This window comes from Colletotrichum phormii (assembly GCF_030913505.1).
Source record: "Colletotrichum phormii strain CBS 102054 chromosome Unknown BDP81scaffold_3, whole genome shotgun sequence".
NCBI classification, from domain to species: domain Eukaryota; kingdom Fungi; phylum Ascomycota; class Sordariomycetes; order Glomerellales; family Glomerellaceae; genus Colletotrichum; species Colletotrichum phormii.
Window position 1 is genome coordinate 806,567 of NW_026851445.1, and position 20,465 is coordinate 827,031.

At 51.8% G+C, this 20,465-nt stretch overlaps 10 protein-coding genes across 10 annotated transcripts; 7 read left to right on the plus strand and 3 right to left on the minus strand.

Annotated features, from left to right (window-relative positions):
* Positions 1 to 414: 414 nt before the first annotated feature.
* Positions 415 to 798, plus strand: BDP81DRAFT_445999 (uncharacterized protein; the record flags this gene model as incomplete). The annotated part of the gene is made up of 1 exon (XM_060592020.1): positions 415 to 798. The coding sequence occupies one exon, from the start codon at positions 415 to 417 to the stop codon at positions 796 to 798; it is 384 nt and encodes a 127-aa protein (XP_060449630.1).
* Positions 799 to 1,441: 643 nt separating this feature from the next.
* On the minus strand, positions 1,442 to 3,463 carry BDP81DRAFT_341068 (cytochrome P450; the record flags this gene model as incomplete). The annotated part of the gene is made up of 2 exons (XM_060586029.1): positions 1,442 to 2,314; positions 2,375 to 3,463. The coding sequence occupies 2 exons, from the start codon at positions 3,461 to 3,463 to the stop codon at positions 1,622 to 1,624; spliced, it is 1,782 nt and encodes a 593-aa protein (XP_060449631.1). The 3' UTR covers positions 1,442 to 1,621.
* A 711-nt stretch (positions 3,464 to 4,174) lies between these two features.
* Positions 4,175 to 6,132, minus strand: BDP81DRAFT_457948 (uncharacterized protein; the record flags this gene model as incomplete). Its single annotated transcript, XM_060593348.1, has 7 exons — positions 4,175 to 4,564; positions 4,616 to 4,783; positions 4,841 to 4,882; positions 5,098 to 5,245; positions 5,308 to 5,390; positions 5,459 to 5,591; positions 6,080 to 6,132. 7 exons carry the CDS (start codon positions 6,130 to 6,132, stop codon positions 4,175 to 4,177), a joined length of 1,017 nt encoding a protein of 338 aa, XP_060449632.1.
* A 1,748-nt stretch (positions 6,133 to 7,880) lies between these two features.
* Positions 7,881 to 9,263, plus strand: BDP81DRAFT_309971 (citrate synthase; the record flags this gene model as incomplete). Its single annotated transcript, XM_060583587.1, has 1 exon — positions 7,881 to 9,263. The coding sequence occupies one exon, from the start codon at positions 7,881 to 7,883 to the stop codon at positions 9,261 to 9,263; it is 1,383 nt and encodes a 460-aa protein (XP_060449633.1).
* An 84-nt stretch (positions 9,264 to 9,347) lies between these two features.
* On the plus strand, positions 9,348 to 10,741 carry BDP81DRAFT_126327 (uncharacterized protein). The gene is made up of 2 exons (XM_060581675.1): positions 9,348 to 10,064; positions 10,122 to 10,741. The coding sequence occupies exons 1-2, from the start codon at positions 9,653 to 9,655 to the stop codon at positions 10,547 to 10,549; spliced, it is 840 nt and encodes a 279-aa protein (XP_060449634.1). The 5' UTR covers positions 9,348 to 9,652; the 3' UTR covers positions 10,550 to 10,741.
* BDP81DRAFT_126328 (uncharacterized protein) lies at positions 10,742 to 11,350 on the plus strand. The gene has a single exon (XM_060581676.1). The coding sequence runs from the start codon at positions 10,934 to 10,936 to the stop codon at positions 11,264 to 11,266; it is 333 nt and encodes a 110-aa protein (XP_060449635.1). The 5' UTR covers positions 10,742 to 10,933; the 3' UTR covers positions 11,267 to 11,350.
* Positions 11,351 to 11,567: 217 nt separating this feature from the next.
* On the plus strand, positions 11,568 to 14,179 carry BDP81DRAFT_417905 (transcription initiation factor IID, 18kD subunit-domain-containing protein). The gene is made up of 4 exons (XM_060589661.1): positions 11,568 to 11,978; positions 12,808 to 12,897; positions 12,947 to 13,762; positions 13,812 to 14,179. The coding sequence occupies exons 1-4, from the start codon at positions 11,928 to 11,930 to the stop codon at positions 13,815 to 13,817; spliced, it is 963 nt and encodes a 320-aa protein (XP_060449636.1). The 5' UTR covers positions 11,568 to 11,927; the 3' UTR covers positions 13,818 to 14,179.
* A 233-nt stretch (positions 14,180 to 14,412) lies between these two features.
* BDP81DRAFT_417907 (regulator of Vps4 activity in the MVB pathway-domain-containing protein) lies at positions 14,413 to 15,779 on the plus strand. Its single transcript, XM_060589662.1, has 3 exons — positions 14,413 to 14,535; positions 14,617 to 15,191; positions 15,224 to 15,779. The coding sequence occupies exons 1-3, from the start codon at positions 14,512 to 14,514 to the stop codon at positions 15,486 to 15,488; spliced, it is 864 nt and encodes a 287-aa protein (XP_060449637.1). The 5' UTR covers positions 14,413 to 14,511; the 3' UTR covers positions 15,489 to 15,779.
* A 678-nt stretch (positions 15,780 to 16,457) lies between these two features.
* On the plus strand, positions 16,458 to 18,713 carry BDP81DRAFT_504333 (uncharacterized protein; the record flags this gene model as incomplete). The annotated part of the gene is made up of 2 exons (XM_060595621.1): positions 16,458 to 17,090; positions 17,217 to 18,713. The coding sequence occupies 2 exons, from the start codon at positions 16,458 to 16,460 to the stop codon at positions 18,711 to 18,713; spliced, it is 2,130 nt and encodes a 709-aa protein (XP_060449638.1).
* Positions 18,714 to 19,115: 402 nt separating this feature from the next.
* Positions 19,116 to 20,235, minus strand: BDP81DRAFT_366718 (adaptor protein complex AP-2 small subunit). Its single transcript, XM_060586524.1, has 2 exons — positions 19,980 to 20,235; positions 19,116 to 19,901 (listed from the first exon to the last, which is right to left on the minus strand). The coding sequence occupies exons 1-2, from the start codon at positions 20,154 to 20,156 to the stop codon at positions 19,572 to 19,574; spliced, it is 507 nt and encodes a 168-aa protein (XP_060449639.1). The 5' UTR covers positions 20,157 to 20,235; the 3' UTR covers positions 19,116 to 19,571.
* Between the last annotated feature and the right edge of the window lie 230 nt (positions 20,236 to 20,465).

The following is a 20,465-nucleotide window of genomic DNA, read 5'->3' on the forward strand; positions in this document are numbered from 1 at the left end:
CTGCACGGATGGGCTTGGGTCAGCAGTCACACCGCCGTGGGAAACTCCATCTCGTTCTCCGTCGATGGGGACTGGAGAGGCATTCCATCTCATATTCTGGGATCTTCCCACCAAAACAACTTTGACATGCCCAAGCTAGGAAGGCCCAAACGATTTTTTATCAACATGATTGATCTTCACTCTCAATGCCTGGTGAACGAAAGCAGACACACCTGATCGCGATTGCTATAAAGGTGCCATCGGTGACTCCAAGTATGTAGTTGGAAGTACCTCATCTCACTTCATAACTTTCCTCTAGTCTTTCAGCTTTCTTCGCCCACTACTCAGGCAGTAGTTATCGTCCTACAACTTTCGTAATCTTACTACTATACCTCGGATCAGCAATCTTCTTTATTCCTTCTATCATCAGCAAAAATGAAGTTCTCCACCGTCGCAGTTCTATTCTTAAGCAGTGTCGTGACTGCACTTCCCCAGCCCTTGGCTGGCAAGGAAGCCATCTCGGACCTTCAGGCACGAGTCGCCTCGAACAACCCCGGTGGCGACGTAGGCGGCGCTATCCTTGTCGACAGAGACCTTGAACAAGATGACGATGAGGGCCAGGAAATCAACACATTGGACACGAGAGAACCAAAGCAAGGTGGAAATGGAGGTGGTGGTGGCTCAAGCTTGATCGAGCAGCTCCAGAGCACCTTTGACCGCAACAACCCCAACGGAACCCCCACAGCACCCGGTGACCCGGCTGATCTCAACGGCGACGGTGTTATCAACGTTTTCGAGGCTGGTGCCCAAGCATCCTAGGCTTTATGAATGAGGGGTCAAAAGATTAAAACAAGATGTAAAGTAGTGGAGTGGTCTACGCTAATTAAATCAACTCGCTTAAAAGCATCGCAAGTTTAGCGACAAAGCTTCGTTTCTTGATCAGGTGTTCTACATATGGCCTTTCTTCAAGGACAACCAATCTTGTTTGTCCATCTAGTCGAACTTGTCAACAACGGAGTATGTTCAAAGGCCCTGTCTCGAAGGTATTGTGGTGACGTGGGTCAATGCCTCTATATCAGACCATCATTGATCAGAGCGCTCAGTGTAAAGAATCAGTCGTGGGAGAGGACACTTCCAAGCGGATTTGTCCATGGCGGTCGATTTGCTAGATTAGTGCGACTCTGCCTCCTACGAATACATGCCTAACAATAGCAAGAAAGGCCTCTTTTCAAGCAGTATTCCACGCGTAACTGTCGGTCAAGGGCGACGACGGAAGACCGATTCGCTCACGCCTGATGTAGATACCTATCTAGGTGCCATTTTGATTGAAACATCCCGTTTCTTTCCATCAACCGGAAAAGTTGGGCTGGTTCTTGTAAGGCTCTGAGTGCAATACTCTGGGATCCAGCAAGGATGCCTAAAAACTCTTCAAGGGGCTTCTCTTATTTCCACAACAAGGATGGAGGCTCTGTGTTGAAAAGGAAAATGCTATATTTGGCAAACTGTGCCCGCTGCTATTGCAGCCCTCGTGGCCTATTCAAATTGCACCCTCTATAGCTGGAACCGTGAAAAAAACACCATGCTTAGACAAAGAGATCATGTTTAAAGAATACATCGCAAGTACAATTCCATTATCCTCGGCTCAATGAAGAGCCTGCAAGCGCACGTAGCAGTCCTTGGGCTTATACGTGAAGCCTTCCTTGGGAGCGTAGCTAGACAGCTCCTTAGGGCAGGGCAGCAGCTGGAAGTTCCATACAATCATTGTGACAATCATGCGCATTTCTAAATATGCCAGACGTCGTCCATAGCAGCCTCGGGTACCGAAGCCGAACGCAAGCTGAGGTCCGGCCTGCTGGTCAAATTCGGGCGAGGCATCGTTGGGATCGACCAGCCAGCGCTCCGGTTTGAACTGCGTGATGTCTGCGTCGTCCCAGGCTCTAGCTTTCGCGTTCTGGCTGCTCTTGCTGCGTCTCGACTCGTCGACCGGGATGGAGGGCTTTAAGATGCTCTGTCCGCGGGCGGGCGAGAGGATGACGGTGCCCTTTGGGATGCGGTAGCCGAGGAGTTCCGTATCACAGACAGCCTCGCGATCAAGAAGAACGGCGGCACTTCCATGTCGAACGATCTCCTCTACAACAGCATCTAGATATGGGATCTTGGTTCCGATGATCTCCTTGATTGTCGGGTTCCGGTCCTCGGCAGCAGCGTCGGCAAAAGCGGATTTGAGGACTTCGCGGAGCTTAGACTGGGAGTCTGTGTTATCGCCCAGGAGCTTGACACCCCAGCCTAAGGTGGAGCTGGTAGTGTCGTGTCCTGCTATTATGAGTCCGTAGATCTAAGAATGTGTGAGATGTGGGACGATCAACGAATAAGAGCGGATACTTCAATAACTTACCTCGTCCATCATCGTAGAAGAGAAGAAGTCTGGTTTCCTCCCATCATTGTCGGCGAGCTTCTTTTCCCTCAAGACCATGAGTTCAACGGCAGAAGAGAGCCCCTTGGAACCCGTAGAGTTCTGGGTTCTGCCAAGGGCCTTGCCAATCTCCTCGCGGAGGAAATCGTTCTTAATCTCGACGGCTCGGCGAACAGCGGGTTGTCTCTCAACGAATTTCCACTTGATTCTAGGGACAGGCGATCCTTGGAGCTGCTCAATTGCATCCGCCACATCAAGCGATGCCTTGAGGTTCTCATCGATTTCAGCTGTGGGAAAGCTCATAGGCTGCTCGCCGCCAGCAGGCGTTAGTCCTCGGAGCCGGCGAATATCATCAGCACCCAAGCCTCTCACAAGCTCCATGGTGGGGCGAATAGCACTCCTGGCATTGGCACCAAATGAAAAGGCCGTCGTCGCATCAAGAACGGAGTAGTAGATGTCAGAGTCGGCCAGGAAGGGGCGACCCTCCGCAATGCGAGTCTTGTCGTTCCAGAGTTGGATGAGTTGCAAAATGCCGGAGTAGATGATGGGCGCAGCGTTCTCGTTCAGGAATTGAGGAGACATGAGATCTTGCAGGAGTCTGCGGTGGTGTTTCCACTCGCTGTTCGTCTTCATGATGATGTGGTGATTGGGCACAACTCCTGAGATCATGTCGCCCACGATACTTGCTCTGTCAAACTCCTTGCTCCGTCGCAAAAGCACATCCTGGGCCTCTCTGAAATCTGAGAGGATGAGCATAGGTTTCCCAAAAGGGCGGATGAAGATTTGGAAAAGGGGCGAGTTGTATTTAGCCGCTTGTTCGTGAAGCCATATCTGGAACGTGCCCGTCCGGGCTATGCCCTCTTGCAGTGAAGCGACATCACCAAGTATGCTTTTTGTTGCGACCTCATTGTAAGGAATGCCAGGAATCGGTTTGGGAAGAGCTTGTCTATAGAGGAAGTAGAGTAGCAAGCCCGCCGCAATGAAGAAAATGGCGTGGGGTGGTGAAAAGACGGTAACTTCGGTCGGTGTCTCCTCACCGAGTGATCGGTTCGGTAGTACAGTACCCAACATCTTTGTGAGACGAGCTGACGTTGTCTGAAGGCTGTGACTGGATAATAATTCTCTGAGACTGGATTGTTAAGGTTTGGGACTAGCCTGAATACCACTGCCTGTGACTGTTGGTCGCACCATGTCTTTTATATCATCGTTTCGGGAGCGCAATAAACAAAGCTGCAAGAATTGAGATTCAATTCTCCGTTGCTACTCGGGCAATAAAATGCAACTGAACGGGAGCCCAAGAACCCCCAAGAAACCATCATTCCATGAGGGTCTTCCAACAACATGATCTTCAAGATGCTGGTGTTAGTTCTGTTCCGGAGGCTGATGTCACTCGTGACGATCGTCGCCGACTCAAAATCCCGAGCTGTGAGGCCTTGCGGGCCAAGTTGGCGGGCTTTGGCACGGCGCATCACCTCCGCCAACGGTCGCTGGGCCAAGTGCTTCGCCATCACCACGTCTTGGCATATTACGAATAACCGCTCCTCAAAAATCCACAGCTATGCGGCTGACATATGACGTACGAATGGTGGATAAGTCAATCAGAACGTGCCTTTGGTTGCCTTGAGCGGGCTGTGGCGATCCTCATGCACCTAAATCCACGCCAAGACAGGATGTGATTCCCACGCTCGGCACTCACTCAACGCAAAGTTTGAGGATCCAGAATGTTGCTTTCAGCGAAGGCGTTTCAGATGAATACTTCGATGTGACTTGATCGTTCATTTCCTATTGAGGTCGGAGCAATTCCCGCAGTCGCCTCCCATAATCATTGCCATTCGGAAGTCTCTGTATTGTGTGGATGTGATACTTGGCGGGCTCTTCGTTGGTCAGGAAGACCCCCGAGTGGTGTTCAACCTCAAAAAGTGCCACCGGACTCTGAATCCGGTAGTAGAAAGAGTCATCTGGTCCGAACCCGCCAATCCAACAAAAGTGCGTTTCCGCGAGGTGCTTGAGTATCTGCTTCAGGCGGCGGCGGAGTGATTCAGAAGGCCACAGAGCCAAGAACTCATGCACAATAGCCATGACAAGTATCTGCTGCTCCTCAGGCATGTCCGTGACGACGACGCCTTCGTAAGGAATCACACGGTTGTCTTGGAAAGCTCCAGCCATGTGTCTCTATAAATATCTGTTGGCAACGTGTCTGCAGACAAGAGTAGGACATCTTACCTGATCGGCTCGGTTCCACCGACCTTCTTGCATTGCGGGATCTTTCATTGTGGGATAAATTTGAGCTGCCTGTTGCAGCTTTGGAGGTAGAGACTGCATCAATTGCAGGCCCAGCTGGCCTTCGTTGGCACATAGCGTGAGACCCTTGTCGGGGCCTTCGTCAATGGTCTTTCGCACCGTCAGCTATGTCAATGACCTAGGTTAAACTGAAGAAGCAGAACCTACATTTGGCTCGGCCCCGATAAATACTGGTCCTATCACCATTTGCTGACGAGCGATGAAAAAAATTCAAGCATAGATGATGACGAAATAGCATGTAACCCCAGGGCTCTGTTTCTGAGGGGACGCCGAACAACGTGAACCTAAACGTAAGCAATGTCTCAGTCAGATGGAAAAGAAAGGTGACTGCGGGATTCTTACGAGTAACTGTGTTCGTTCAAGATGACTTCTTTGCCACAAATTTATCCCAAGAACTTGTTCACTCTCATTGCCCCTCGGACCTTGGCAAAGCCGCCTGGGCTCAGAGATTGCTTCAAAAGACTTATGATGGCCTCGGTTTTCGGTTCTTCGAGGTCTTCGAGACGAACACCGCATTTATGTAACACAAACTCTGGATTACTCCATTTTCTCCTGCTCAGGCGACGGTTGCCAATCAAAACTCTAGTTCATATCATCTGGGGTGAGCGACGTACCAAGTCTCTGAGTCCAAGTCGTGGACTGTGTCTGTCTTTTCTGACGGACTGAGCGACTTGAGCACGCTGCGGGCCGCTTCGACCTGCTAGCAGTCAGCACGTAACTCAGCGCGATGTATCAGCTTACCTAGAGTTGAGCGTTGTCATTTACCATCATTTTCGTTGGCGCGCCCTCATCTCGAAGTTGATACAAGCCCTCTTTCCTTTTCCCATCGTGTGTGATGCCGTAGAATGGGACCTCGAGGTTCTTTCTCCAAGCTTCCCGAACAGTCTCAAGATGCGGGCTTTCCAGGATGGTTTCCGAATACTTATGACGATCACTGACGTCTATCCCTTCAAACCGCGACCAGTCTGCTTGTTGTTAGCGTTTCGCCACTCGGTATTGAAGACAACAATGCAATGAAGTCTCAGTGAATGAGTGCTTCCCTTTTGGTGGGACGTAACGTCTGTAGTCATGTGTGGTTGTCTCTGTTGTGTTCGCCATCTCAAGAGTCGGTCGCCTGAGGGTGCATTTGCTAGAGTGAATAGTCTCAGAGGATGGCCGAGGTCGGGTATGATTCTATTAGGGCCGCTTCCAACATATACTTGATTTTCGCCATAAACGTTTCCCCGCAGTAGATCCTAGAGCCCCTGCTTCCACGACGTGTGGGTTCGGGTTTCTCAGTGAACGGTGGATGTCGGAATCTCGGAACCAGACCTTGAAATCGACGATGAAGAGTTCGCCAAGCCTTGTGTCATCTTTGACAACCCAACTTCTGGGAGAGAAGGGTACTTGTACTCAAAGGCTTGGCTTCTATTCATTGCACAAGCGCGGCCATGTGGCATGATGGAGAGTTTGCGCTGATATTAGCCTAATAGCTCATGTGGCTAGCAGAATTACTGCTGGAATAGACTTTTGACACATGCTTGGTCAGACTCTCTACGGTGTTGTCGCCCACCACGGACTCCGCGGTATCAAACACTCAGTAGCACTAATGGGGCAATGATCTGGTGCTCGGAAAGACTTTCTAGGAAGTCCTTCTTGGGGAAAGATGGTATCGGGATGTGATACATGTTTGAGGCTGTCCCGGTTTTTTGGTCCGTTGAGAGGGGCACCGAACCGCGTCGGATTCCACTTTCCGGCATTTGTTCACGTCCGACCACCGCCTCGATCGGCTTCTTGTGGGGCCCGACCACCGTTGAGCTCCGACCAGACCTCCCGTCGGCACGAGAGCTTTGATCGTTTCGTTCACAAACCCTCTGCCCATTGACTTACTTAAACACACCGAATGCAAAGTTTGGCTCAATCTGCTGGTTTCTTCGACTCAATTCAGTCTAGGATGAGATACGAGTGGAGAAGGTGCCCCGATTGGGCGATTTCAGCCGCAGTTTTGTCTTCACCGAACTACACCTCCAATCTCTCATCATGTGAGTAAAAACCAAATGTGAAGAAAAGTCAAAGGTACTGGTACTGATTACAGACTGCAATATTTCCGGGACTCAAGGATTTAAATCCGGACCGGGCCAAGGCTCTGCGCCGTACTAAGCCTTGATGTACAAGAACGGCGTAGACAAATCGTAGCCTGATAAGCCAGCGTGATCGGAACTAGGCAATATTTATGGGAACTCAGAGTCAATATATGGATCTTTTCGGTGTATAAATCACCGAAGAAAAGAGTCCTGGATCTTTTACGAGGCTCTTCTGAGATGACTCGGAGCTGACGACAGTGCCCAGACGGAGAGTGCTGAGGTGGAAGGTCAGCCTTACACTGGCACCAGCGCAGTTTTGGGCTCGAGTGACATGTTCACGATAACTCACTGGGGTCGACGGATTCCATAGCCCCCATATTGTTCCAATTTCTGACATACGCTCAGCCCAGAGAGTCAGCATTCCGACATCACGCGAAGACGATAACAGCTGTTTCCGCAATTACGCTGAGAGCTTGGGCGTCAAGACCTCGATGACCGGGCGAGATGTAGCCCCCATTGGGGTCTGTTGCTGCCTTCGGTAATACTGGAAACTCAAGATGTTTCCTATTGCGGCTTCATTTCTAGTTGCCCCGGGCGAAGAATGATTCACTTGCTTTGACACATTGTCTGTGACCCTTGGATGTTATTTACTGTTAGCTGTATCCCTCGTGACCCAGGCAAAAAACTGATGTACTGTGAAGTGACACACGGTACGAGAATCCTGAATATTCAAATCTGATGTAGATGCTCTTCTCAAGCTGGAAGAGAGAGAGGGAAGCAGCATCATCATCAACCAAACTACAACAACCTTCGATACCATGAACAGCGAGTACACTATTCAAGCAGCCGTCCAATCTCAGGACAACTCAATGAGTACCATCAAAGATTTACAGGATTTGAGCAAACAACCTTCTACTCAAAAAAGCCATACTATGAAGAAAATCCTCAAGAGCGATGAGGCTCAGAAGCTTCATCCAGAATACTTGCGTTTGAGAAACTCATTCTGGAGCAAGGCTTACAACATCGGCGCCGCTACCGCTTCCTATGCTTCTGAACCTTTCAGTAAACTAAGCCATACATTCACTATGCTGAAGATGGGCATTCCCCGGGCTGTCCAAAACTTGATGCTGCCCACACAGCTCGCGCGCAGTCTACTCTTCCGGACCAAGGCCGATCCCTCTAGCGGGACTCTGACAGTCTGCGACAACCGTACCCAGCGGCGGTACGAGATTCCAATCGACCGAAACTCAATCAAAGCCCTCGAGCTTCAAAAGATCATTTCTGTTCAGGCTGATGCCAACTCTGTCAGTTACTCTGGTCTGAAAATTCTCGATCCTGGATACCTTAATACTGCCTGCGTCGAGTCGAACATTACCTTCATCGACGGCGGCCATGGATCCATTCATTACCGAGGCTACTCGATTGAATACCTCTTCGAGAATCACGACTACGAAGAGGTTGTCTTTCTCTTGATCTGGGGTCATCTCCCCGACGCGGTTGAGAAGAAGACGTTCCAGCGCAAGATTGCTGCCGGCTGTATTCCCCCTCCGCACGTTGTCCAAGTCATTGAGTCTTTCCCTCGAGATTCGTTGACAAGCACAATGGTCTTTGCTGGCATGGCCGCCTATGCCAGCCATGACGAAGGCGCAATCACCACACTCCAGTCCGGACGGCCAGCCTTCATGGGCCAGGCTGACAAGGTCGATGAGGCGCTCATCGGTTGCATCTCTGCCCTCGCCACTGTTGTTGCACTTGTATACTGCCGCAAGCGCAACAAGACTTTCACTCCTGCCGATCCCGAAGACTCCTTCATCGCCAACATGTTGCGCATGATGGGCTTTCATGAAGACAGCCAAAGTGGCAAGCCCGATCAGGAGATTGTCAAGTGCTTCGAGAAGCTCTGGATCCTCTACGCCGACCATGAGATGACCAACTCGACCGCCGCCTTCTTGCACGCTGCCTCGACCCTGACAGACCCCCTGGCATGCTGCATCTCTGGTCTTGTCTCTGGGTACGGCCCGCTCCATGGAGGCGCCATCGAACTAGCCTACAAGGCCTTTGAGGATCTCGGAACCCCTAAAAACGTGCCGATGCTGATAGCAGACGTCAAGGCCAAGAAGCAGCGTCTCTTCGGGTACGGCCACCGTATCTACAAAGCCGTCGACCCCCGAGCCAAGTTCATCCGCGCCATGATCGACCAGTACAAGGACAGGGTGGAGTCGAATACTCTACTTTCCATCGCGATGGAGGTTGACCGCGTTGCCAATACCGAAAAGTACTTTACCAGCCGTAACTTGAAGGCTAACGCGGACCTTTACGGGTGCTTCCTGTATACTGCTTTTGGCTTCGAAACCGACATCATCGTAGCCATGGCGTGCTTGTCGCGCATTCCTGGTGTGTTGGCGCACTGGCGGGAGGCGATGCTCGAAAAGGGTCCCATGCTATGGAGGCCGCAGCAGGTCTTTACTGGTCCGCCGCCGAGAGAAGGCAACTCGAGTAATTTCTAATGTCAGAGAAGACGGAAGGTTAGCCGGGTCATCTTCTTCAAGTCTGACGCAGCCATCTTCGAGGCGACAACGAATAGGAAAGATGCCGAAAGCCTTAGGGCTGCAGTAGACATGGGAGAGGTACCTAGCGAGAGTAAGACGCTTGCCCGAACCGGAAAACAATGTGGTCGGATGGAGTGGGGGCTTAAATCCGGAGCTCCTCCGTGCGACGTTGACGGTACGGCTTATGTGGCTACGGCATTCCACTTCGAGAGATTTTCCTTCCTTCGTATTTTTGCATTGAGTGTTTCTCGTTCATCATAGCTTACATCGTCTCACCTGGTAGATTAGATCATCGTTGCTGTCATTGCGTTATAGTACTTGCATTTCCATATAATTTCACTGCCACCATGCCACCTGACTTCGCGTTCGTGAATGTCAACGATTCGGGACGGACACAGTCCACAGATCGATCAGTCATTCGTAGCCGATGTATGCTCGGTAAACATCGACAAGAAGGCTCGAGGCGATCCAAACAAGCAGCTCGCAAAGCGCAGAGGGCAGCTGCTCAAACTGCGAGGGAGAATCCGGAATTACAGACGCTCAACCCTTCGCTTCCCCCCATCAAAAAATGGCTCTCCAGGACGAATAATGAGAAGCAGGGAGCTGGGAAAGAATCTCAGGTCCAGAGGATAGAAGGGACAGCTCAGGATGATAGCTCAGCACTCATGCCTCCGGTTCCTCGTCCGCCACCCAGCGACATGTCTCTCATCCACTTTGCAGAGGAGTTGGAGAGGCCCTCTCAGGAAATACTCTTCAGACGTAAGACAGTCCCTTTTCGTGCCGAAAAACTCACTTCATCTGTCTGACTGAGACCAGTGGTCAACTTCAATGCTCTCAAGGGCACCTTCTATCCCATCGAGCACTGCGTCGACCTCCCTCGCAGCGCGAATTCCGAAGCACTTTCATTTTCATGGATTCTCCAGGACAAAATCTTCCTGCATAGCGCCTTGTTCTACTCATCCGCTGTTCATGAACATGCCCAGCGTTGTCAGCCAGGACAGATGACACAATTCCATCTCCGACGCACAATCAAAATCCTCAACGAGACGCTTTCTCAACCAGACTCGCATCGAAATGAGGCCATTTTCCACGTCGTACTCACTCTAGCCTTGATGGCAGGTCTTTGGGGCGACTTCGGCAACACGGCCGTACACTTGTCAGGCTTGCGGCAGATTGTACGCCTTCGTGGGGGGCTCAGGTATCTTCGACGTCATCCAAAGCTTCATTTCAAGCTCGATCGGTGAGTGAATCTGCCATCTGCCATCTGCCAACTGTTATGAGTAGGCCGACTCTGACAATACGGCCTTGCTCTCTCGTGGTCTCTTGGCACGGGAGGTACATCTTGTTTCTTCAACGGCCCTGTCAGCTGGGAGTCATGCTTTGACGCGCAGTCAAGAGATCCAACTTTCGGGGCTGAGATCCTCTCCTGCAATGTTGTGCGTGACTGGAGGCTGGCAGCTGTTTGGCAAGACCTCAAGCATTTAGTGAACTTGATCAACCATCACCTCGCCTGCAATTCGCTGCTTGATGGCTCGCTTTTCCAAGACTCCTTGGGATCGATTCAAACACGACTCGTACATCTACAGGACGGAATCGACGACCAATTTGATGAGTGCCTTCGGCTAGGGATGTTGGCTTTTCTGTCAACCACATTGCAAATCCCAGGCGGCAGGTTTCCTTATAAGTATCTCGCTGAGAGTCTTAGGAGCATATGCCAGACTACCGCCAGTGGCACGTTAGGAAACGAGGACATCTTGTTCTGGCTCTTGATGGTGTGCGCGATCTCCTTCTTTGAGGCTGAGGAGGCCTGGCTGCGGCCTCTGTGGTTGAAATTGGGGGTAAAGCATTTGTCGTGGGACAGCGCGCGATCTCGGTTGCAGACCGTCATGTGGATAAATAAACTACAGGGGACACTCGGTCAGACGGTTTGGGCGAAGCTTGCTTTGATAGAAGTAGTGTAAACTCTTCAACTAGTTCTCCTTATTGGTATGTTAATTCATAGGTTGAGTTGAGCAGCGCCGTCATGCTGATCACCTGCGGACGATGGAGTTTTTGTAAACGATGCCTTACGTAAGACAAACATGGAAGGTAATTCGCTGTTCGGAAGTTATCTTTTCCGATTTCAGTGGAAGGAACCTGGAAAGTAGGCTGGTACCTTAGGTACCTCCCCCGTCTGGCCCCTGCCTTAGATAATAGTGGGTCTGGTCAATGCACCCCAGCTTGTGTCGCTGTCGCTGTCGCTGAGCCGGACCACAATCCAGAGTCCAGACACCTCCAGCCTTAGCTTTCCGCCTCTTATCCTTCTCACCACATTTCGTCGACTGCTATAAGCCTCATCCACTTGGAGAAAGCGTTCCTAGTAGCTCCACCGATTACAACAGACAATAGCAACTACAGTCTTCATACAGGAGTTTTCGGGCCTTGGTCTATCGTCTACCTTGATCGTCAGCAGTGCGATTATCGGTCTTGCTCGGTCTTGCTCCTCGGGGTACTTCAACATTCACCGGCATCCCCCTACCCCCGCATCAGCTTCCACTCTGTACTCAACAACAGAAAACAGAACATTGAATTCATTCAAGCTACTCACATCAAGTCTGAGGCTCGCCTTTAAACACCGACAAGATGGCTTCAAAGGATGATAAGGCGTTCAAGTATCGCCAGGAGATCAGCCAGGTTAGTGAAGATGCTGTCGATTTTCTTTCTTTCAATCTCGTATTGCTTTGCTCTTCTTTGAGATTTGCAGGCACATGGCAGCTAGCGACCTCAAAATTGGAAGCCCAGTAGAGGAAAAGAAGGGCTTGACACTTGCCTCCCGGAGTTGACCACGGCTCATCTCGACACTCATGCCCTCACACTTGTATGCTTGACTGGCCTCCACGATGGCCTCCGCTCCTTCCAAATATGAGCATTGGAAATCTACCCAAGGCGGTACCTTCCATCCACCGTACCTAGCATAAGGCTAGATATCATCATTACTTCCGCCACTGGTATCGACAGAAGCTGCTTCGAAAACACCATGCTCGTCCCTAGAGAGACACGTCCACGTCCATGCAGAACAGAAGGGAGCAATCGTTTGTGAGCTGGAGATCCCACTTCGACCGAGATGGTGGCGGCTGCCTCATGAGCCACCTCGTCGGATGTCTCGAAATTACTCGGCATATTTGAACAGTGTACCGAACCGTTGGTCGCCAACAACAGTGACGCCGAGTTTGAGACTCTCACGAAGAAACCGAAATACCACAGGCACTCCAGAGCAAAGGCGGCAGTCGCTGCGCGTGTTCAGCGCCAGAGCATGGAGCTATTTCAATCCGCCTTCGACCAAGTTCGTGGCATCGTGGTCAACTCCGGCTTCAAGTCCATCCTTGACCTCCCGTGCGGAGAGGTGCAGAAGCAAAGGATCACGCGTCCAGAGTCAAACAAGCCTGCTTTCGTTTTGCCTCAGCATTTGAATAACGAGGGGCCGTACGGCTGGTCAGATCGTTTTACTAACGTTGCGCGCAAGATGATGTATGTCTCTGGTGAGACCGCCGAACCGTCGATTGAGACTACTAGCATGATTGAGGACATTGTGCGCCAGCAAGTTATTGAGCTGGTAAGTTGTGCAAGCACCATAGATCTCTATGTCACTAATACTCCGCCAGCTTCGAAACTGCACTGAGCTCGCAGCTCGCCGCGGCGCGCGAGCCATCACGATTAATGACCTGATCTTCCAAATTCGCCATGATCAAGCCAAAGTTTCTCGTCTGCGTACATTCTTGTCATGGAAAGATGTCAGAAAGAACGTGAAGGACTCCGACGACAAGGGAGGTGAAGCGGATCTGGGTGCTGGCGAAGATCCCAGCGGTGGTGTGGTCCCTGGTGGCCCTGTCGACGATGCGACCAAGAAGAACAAAAAGGCCAAGGTTGGCCTGCCCTGGGAGCCTTCCTCATTCTACAGTCAAGAAGTCCCTGAACGTGATGACGAGGAAGATGAAGAAGAGGAAGAGATGAACTTCATCACCCTTCAACGTCTCCGCAAGGCCGACGAGCGCACTAAGGCCATGACGAAGGAGGAGTACGTGACATGGTCCGAATACCGTCAAGCCTCGTTCACGTACCGCAAGGGCAAAAGATTCAGAGAATGGGCCGGGTTTGGTATTGTCACAGACAGCAAACCTTCCGACGATATTGTCGATATCTTGGGTTTCTTGACCTTCGAGATGGTCCAGACCCTTACCGAGCACGCACTCAAGGTCAAGGAGCAAGAGGATCTGTTCAAGGCGCAGAGCGGCGGTGAGAACGCAGGATCAAAGAAGCGCAAGGTGACCACTGGTCTCTTCGACCCACCTAGCGAGGGGAGAAGTCCCATCGAGCCTCGTCACGTTCAAGAAGCCTTCAGACGCCTTCAGCAGCGACCCAAAAAGACTCGAGCCATGCTCAACGGTACGAGGCTTCCGCAGCACACCGCGCTCAACATTGTAAGTTTCCTCCCCATGAAGCAAAGAATACGCGCTAATCTCATCCTAGTTCTGAGCCCCATTCCTCGAGCGTACGAGCTGCTGGTTTTGTGGCTGCGTCAATCCAACTACAACTTCACCTTTGGAACAATGTAACGATACCCACGCATGGACAGGTGGACTTGGCGCTTTTGTTTTGTGAATTTTGTTTTTACTTATGGGCGTTACAAGGCAAGGTTTACATCGGATGGATAAGGTAGTCACCTCAGTGGCTCGACGAAGAGATCAGTTGACGAGTGCAGTTCTTCTCTTGCTGATGACTGTGACCTGTAGGCTTGACAAGGAACTGTAATCACGCTTTTCGTAAGGCATACATCATGAGCAAATGAATCTACTTTGAGAAGATGGGCAAGTAGCGAGGACTGAGTAGTACGTCAGGTGTAAGTGACATATCTCAGGTATGCAGTGACTCTGGGGCCTGCATGGCCCTTGCTGGATTCGCCCGCTTTAGAACGCACCCTGGTCCCTCCCACTTGGGCACGAACAAGTACCCCGCAGTGAGGCGCAAGCTCCAGCCATCCCACCAACCTGTAGCGATTAGATAAGGCAGACTGGACCCCTTCCGGACTTGCCCACTCTCCTGGGCTGCTTCAATTCTGTTGCCTTGTGTCCCGTTACTTAACATACCTTATTTGAGGTGGCATCTATCCCTTTTGACTCGGGCCTCGTGGCATCTCCCTCTTTCAAATCGCAACAGAAAAGTCACCAAAATGCCTCCTCAACCATCAGTCGTCGTGAGTCGCGCATCCTTGACATGCCCCGCTGACACTTATGACGACATGGCTTTGCTAACCGCGGCCTTCTTGCTCCAATAGACGAAGCTCAAGGTCCAGCTCAAGCTGGCCATTGCACGGCTGCGCATGGTCCAACAGCGCGATGACTCCATGGGAAAGACACAACGACGTGCGATGGCGCAGCTCCTCGAGGTGGGCAAAATCGACTCTGCGCGCATTCGCGTCGAGAACATCATTCGATCCGATATCACGACCGAGCTGCACGAGATACTAGAGCTGTACTGCGAATTGCTGATCGCACGCGCGGGGCTACTCGAGGGATCAGCCTGTGATCCGGGGCTGGAGGAGGCGGTAAAGAGCATCATCTACGCCGCGCCGAAGACGGAGATCAAGGAGCTGCAGGTGGTGCGAACGCTATTGGCGGAGAAGTACGGCAAGGAGTTTGTTTTTGCAGCGATGGACAACTCAGATGGTAAGGTGTCGGATAAGGTTGTCAAGAAGCTGAGCGTCACGCCGCCACGGGAAGAACTCGTACAAGGGTACTTGGAGGAAATCGCGAAGGCGTACAACGTGGACTGGCCGAAGCGACCTCTGGCTGACGAGCCGCCGGACCTGCTGGACGATGACGACGACGATAACCCAAGCGGGGGATTGGAGTGAGAATACCAGAGGGTCCGTTGGGAAACAGCTCCAAAGTGGCCAAGGAACAGGAGGAGCTGAGCAAGGCGACACCGCCGAGGACGATTGGAGGTCCCAGCAGCCCTCTGACTGTCACACCGCCAAGGATGACAACAGACAACGTCCACCCGAAAGTTACGCTCAACTCGCTGGAGCTGAAGCCTAACAAGAAGATGGACGCGGCGGCGCAGAAGAAACCAGCTGGAAAGGGTCCAGGAGGCAACGTACCTGACATTACGGAGCTGGAGAGGAGATTTCAAGCTTTGAAGCGATGAGCCTGATGTGTCTAGGCAAGGGGTGATTTGATACGAGGATATCTGGAGGGTATTTGAGGGCTTGTGTGCTTCTTGTTAAAGGTCTAGGCATGGCGCGGAATGAATTCATATTACAGGCGTCCTGCATCGACATGATCTCGTTCTCTCAATAGTATGGGGTTTGCAACATTTACCCCGGGATGTGTAACAAGTCCAAGTGCAGGTCCTGTCATCATCTTCACTGAGGCACGTCCAATAAGTGAGTAAGGCGAATCTACGTTACCGATTTCTTGTAATGATACATGAGGAAGGCAATCAGCGATTGAAGATTGTGCCCCGAAGAAGAGCTCCTAGTATCCCGTCTGCTTTTAGGGTTCATGTAGGAAGGGTAGGAGCGTGCCACTTACCTTGGCCGGGCCAGAAACAAATTTGAAGGAAGGAGGTCTTGTCTTGACTGTGCCTAATGAGTCCATCAAATTGGAGAAGGCTCGATCAGTGTCTTTGAAGGCCTTCCTCATTGAGCATATCTGCCTTGCCTAGGTACTACCTAGGTGGCCTCCATCCCTTTTTCCTCTCGTACCGGGGCCTGCTCTGAACGAGCTTTCCGTTCACAACAAATACTAGCTGCAGTTATCGGTTACCAAGCGGTCCACTAAATTCACGATATCCTCAACACATCACATAGTTGCATCTCAGAGCAAAGCGGCTACCGGATGAGCTCTTTTCCCCAATTATTCTGAAGACCTTTCCCCTATTCTCGTCACGATCTTTTACTTCTCCGTTCAAATTCTGCTCCTTTCACGGCGGATCTCCCTCTGTGTGCTGCCCCACGGCTTGGTTTTTCTCACGTCCAGCCAGCTTCTAGCCCCGGAAGGAGCGAGGGGGTTCCAAGGACGAGCAAGAAATTTCACGGCAGTTTCACCTCTGAAAGGCCAGTACCTCACTTGCTCTCTCGTCATGCTTTCTCTGACACTTCCACAGCGAACAAAGATGGCGGACTCGAAGCTCCTCATCCTTGAGATGCACCCTCGAGAGTTCTACAGCCTGGACCAAAGAGACATCGAGTGGGAGTTGACTCACCGATACTCAAGGGACATTGAAGACAAGAAGCCTCTGGAACTTTACACCAAGTGGCTTGCAAAGCAGATTCCTTTTCTGGGTCTTACGGGTCACACAGCCTCTTCCAGGGTCATTCGAGATGCTTGCGACTACCTAAGCACTAGGAAGTACGAAAAGCATCTCGTGCTCAACGCCTTTAATCAGCACAAGGAAGACTACCTCAGAGACCGACCCAAAGATACTCGGACCTTCAACCTTGCCAGACGAGAGATCGAGATTAACTACAAATTACGTAGTGTGCACCGCAAGGTGAAGAACTCATCTGCCCCAAAGGAGGCAGTCTTGGCAACGTGCCTGCCAGATTTGTCCCAACCTGCTAGGCTTTCCAACCAAGCAAACGAGCCGATCCCGGGGATCCGGGATTCAGGAAATATACACTCTGACCCTGAAGATTCCCATCTCAGTCGTCGACAGAAGCTCCTTGCCCAATTGGACAAGCTCAAGTCCGGAACACCACCGCCCGAGACTTCGTCTTCAAACGAGCAGACACCTCGTGCTGGTTACGTATGCAGACTCTGCGGAATACCAGGTAGCTGAGAATGAAGTCGAGAGAAAAGTCGTCGGAAAACTAACGAGAACCTTGCCAACACAGGTCACTTCATTCATCACTGTACCTCGAACTCCTCAAAGAAACCTTTCGTCCCAAAGAACTACGTCTGCCGCACCTGTGGAGAGCATAGAGATCACCTTGTCCAGGACTGTCCTCGGAAGCAAGCTACCACTTCCACCGATTCACTCCGACAACGGCCTCAAAACCCGCCGATGTCGAGCGAAGACCTGAGACAGAGCTCATCGAGAAAGCACAGTCACTCCAGATCTACCAGCAAAAGTTCGAGTGCCAGTGGCCCCTATATGAATGAGGAGCGAGCCCGACTTTTGCAAACCAGGCCTAGCAGACACCAAGACGAATCACCCGACTTCCAAGAGTCTGCTGTAGGCCCTTCTCGGTCTGGAAGCAACTCTAAACCAGTCGGACATCGCTCTCGTTCCGGATCCAGTCGCCTTATCGACTCCCACCTTGCGGATGATAGTTACCATCCAGAAAGACCCCGCCAACGCGTCGACACATACCGCCCCAACGACCCTCGCCAATCTATCGACACGTACCGTCCTGATACTTCCCGCCGTCTTGACGATAGATACCGCCCTAGTGAGAACCGTCATCTCCATCTTGCCTATCGCCCTAAGGAATCGGAGAGGATCGGTCATTCGGATCTCAAGAAATCCGCAGAGGAGATTCCAGCTAGGAACGTGGGCGAAAAAGAGGCGAAGCTGTCATCCCGCCTGAACAAACGGCGCACTGACGACGGTAGACTCTCTCCCTGGGACGACATCGAAAGACCAGCGAAGAGACAGCGACCGGCGAAGAGACAGCGGCACGAAGACCCTTTTGCTAGTGGCCTGCCCTGGGACGACGTCGATATATCTCCCAAAGAGAAACAGCAAGTTGCTCCCGTGGACCAGATTACGCAAAACCTTGGACCTGGCAAGAAAGACTTGGGCGTCGACATAAAGGCGAAGCAAGCTGGCGCATCCGAGGATATTCCCATGGAGACAGGCGGAGCTATGGACTCAGCCGAAGCTATGGAGCGCAAGAAAGTGACCGATACACAGTGGAAGCAAGCTGGCATTGAGGCGGATGACCTCCTTGCGGCGTTGGAGAAAGATCTGTTCTTCCAAGCGAAGCCAGATGCTGTCGAGGCCATGGTCGGCACTCAGCCGAACGGTGCAAGTATGATCATGCCGTCTTCTTCCCCGCCGCCTGTGACTTCCTACCGAAGCATCATACCCGATGTCCCCGATTGGGATGATTACGACAATGGCAACGATGGCGACGACGATGTTTACATGGAAGACGCCCCTGAGGGAATGGACCAAGCTCCAAGCAGCCCCATTGAGGTGGACCATTACTCTATTCACACGAAGGAGGCAATTGTCCCCTTGCAAACCCCGAAGCCTCTTCAGAGAGTCCCTCCATACGATCCTGCCGTCTTGGCCCTGTTCCGAGGCAGAGAGCACGATAACGTTTACCTAAACATTGCTCGCCGACGCACCGCTGTTGAGATGTATGAGGCTGAGGAGAAGGAGGCGGAGGAACCCCCTACCACTCCGAAGGTGAACGAGTAGCCTTGCATTCGAAGGCTACCCAGCTGCTTTCAACTCGCTCCGATCTGGCAATCATCGGCCAGATACTTTGAACTTGAACCCCGGCACTGATTGACCTGCCTACAATATTCTTACACATTTCCCGTCGACTTTGGAGCTGCGGATCTGTCGTTGACCAAGTAACCTTGGCCCACGATTGAATGCCGGCTCTTACACCTCTTCATTATTCAGGAGGTTGGGTCATGTTCTCCGAGCTCGGCCGTCGGCATTTGCTTCTTCTTTTCTTTCATACGCGTCTGGATTGCGTTCCATAGCTCGGGCGTGAAATGGCCTCTCAGGCCTCGCCCGAGTAACACTTGCTTGGGACTGGGAATCGGAGGACTTATCTTTGGCCTTTTGGGTGGTTCCGTAGTATTTTGCATTGGGCAGTCGGATGGGTGTGCAGCCTGACTGCATTTGCCGATGTGGACGTCTTTCTCACGTCCCGAAGATGTATCAAGGATGCTTCCGAGCATCTAGCCGTATCATCTCCTCGGAATTTTGCCCAGCAGGTTTCTTCAAGGACAGCTGGGTTGAGATTACAGGGAGAAGATGATGCACCGTTTTTTTGATTCCAGTAGGGGAGGTTATCCCTGAAATTGCTTTACATAGCATTATTTCCCACGAAATCAAAAGTTTGTCAAATGACGTTGCAGCCAGTCGCGTGCGTATTGCTCTTGGCGAAACTCCAGACTCCAGCCCACCCGTACGCCCATATATGACAGTGCAGAAGTCCGCCAGTCTCCAAACGTGATTAAGCCCCAGACCGGACGAGCGCGACCCCTCCAGTCTTCTACAACACCGGACCGTGCCGGGAATCCTTCACGCCGGACAGTTTACTCATTCTAATTTATCCAAGTGTTCTAACCTCGTCAAGACAACCTGCTTGCTCGTCTCCTCAATCTCGCCGGCCAAGAAGACCTCGTCGAGGATGGCGTAGACCTTGTAAAAGTTGAAGACGAGGTCGAGCTCGCAGACGTTGCCGAAGAAGGCGTCGAGTACCTCGACGAAAAAGTGGATGGCCTCGAGGAAGGCGAGCTCGTTGTCGTTTGTGTCGACGCAGGCGCAGAAGAAGAGGCCTGCGTAGCGGCGGTAGACGATCTTGTTGTTGCGGAACTCGACGAAGTTGGACTGGTATTTTTGGTCTCGGGGGGCGACGAGGCGGTGGACCTGTTTACGGGGAGTGACGTTGTTAGAGTAATGTCCATTTGAGGATGCGACGTGTTATTGGGATGGGAGCGTTCGTACCTCGCCCTTCATCTTGATCTTCTCATCGTCGCTGTAGGGTGCGTACCACTTCGCGAGACGGGTCTTGCCCCTGGATGGCGCGGGCGATATGTCAGCGGGAGCTTTTTCTCTACACGTTCTCTGCATCGGAGGCGACTGGACATACTGGCGATTCTGAATCAGGATGAATGAGAGCATTTTGGCAGCGTCGGCGATATTCGCATGTCGGACTCTTGTCAATGACTTCAGGTCCCCGCGCGCGCGTGCTTCAGGTTTCGAGATGTGAAGTCGGCGGCCACGGAGCTTCGGTGCGGGTACGTACCGGGGGACGGGTGCTGACAGCTTCGCATTCCATTCCTGCAGTGTTTCCTCTTCCCCTGAACTGTTTCAAGTGGGGACTGAGGCGTCAAAAATGGAAAGGTGTGGCACAGGCACGACAGGGTGGTTCATCTGGAGACTGGGAGCAATGGAGACAGGCACTGAGGACCTTAGGTTGTGAGGCTCAGG

What these genes read in the sequence shown, in the direction of transcription:
- BDP81DRAFT_126327 (XM_060581675.1), top strand. Translation starts at nt 9,653, where the DNA reads ATGCCACCTGACTTCGCGTTCGTGAATGTCAACGATTCGGGACGGACA. An exon ending in TCAGGAAATACTCTTCAGAC is followed by an intron (nt 10,065 to 10,121) that starts GTAAGACAGTCC and finishes GACTGAGACCAG; the next exon opens with TGGTCAACTTCAATGCTCTC.
- BDP81DRAFT_126328 (XM_060581676.1), top strand. Translation starts at nt 10,934, where the DNA reads ATGTTGGCTTTTCTGTCAACCACATTGCAAATCCCAGGCGGCAGGTTT.
- BDP81DRAFT_417905 (XM_060589661.1), top strand. Translation starts at nt 11,928, where the DNA reads ATGGCTTCAAAGGATGATAAGGCGTTCAAGTATCGCCAGGAGATCAGC. An exon ending in ATCGCCAGGAGATCAGCCAG is followed by an intron (nt 11,979 to 12,807) that starts GTTAGTGAAGAT and finishes GTTGCGCGCAAG; the next exon opens with ATGATGTATGTCTCTGGTGA. An exon ending in GCCAGCAAGTTATTGAGCTG is followed by an intron (nt 12,898 to 12,946) that starts GTAAGTTGTGCA and finishes ATACTCCGCCAG; the next exon opens with CTTCGAAACTGCACTGAGCT.
- BDP81DRAFT_417907 (XM_060589662.1), top strand. Translation starts at nt 14,512, where the DNA reads ATGCCTCCTCAACCATCAGTCGTC. An exon ending in CTCCTCAACCATCAGTCGTC is followed by an intron (nt 14,536 to 14,616) that starts GTGAGTCGCGCA and finishes TTGCTCCAATAG; the next exon opens with ACGAAGCTCAAGGTCCAGCT. An exon ending in AACCCAAGCGGGGGATTGGA is followed by an intron (nt 15,192 to 15,223) that starts GTGAGAATACCA and finishes GTTGGGAAACAG; the next exon opens with CTCCAAAGTGGCCAAGGAAC.
- BDP81DRAFT_366718 (XM_060586524.1), bottom strand. Translation starts at nt 20,156, where the DNA reads ATGCTCTCATTCATCCTGATTCAGAATCGCCAGTATGTCCAGTCGCCT. An exon ending in AGATCAAGATGAAGGGCGAG is followed by an intron (nt 19,902 to 19,979) that starts GTACGAACGCTC and finishes CCCCGTAAACAG; the next exon opens with GTCCACCGCCTCGTCGCCCC.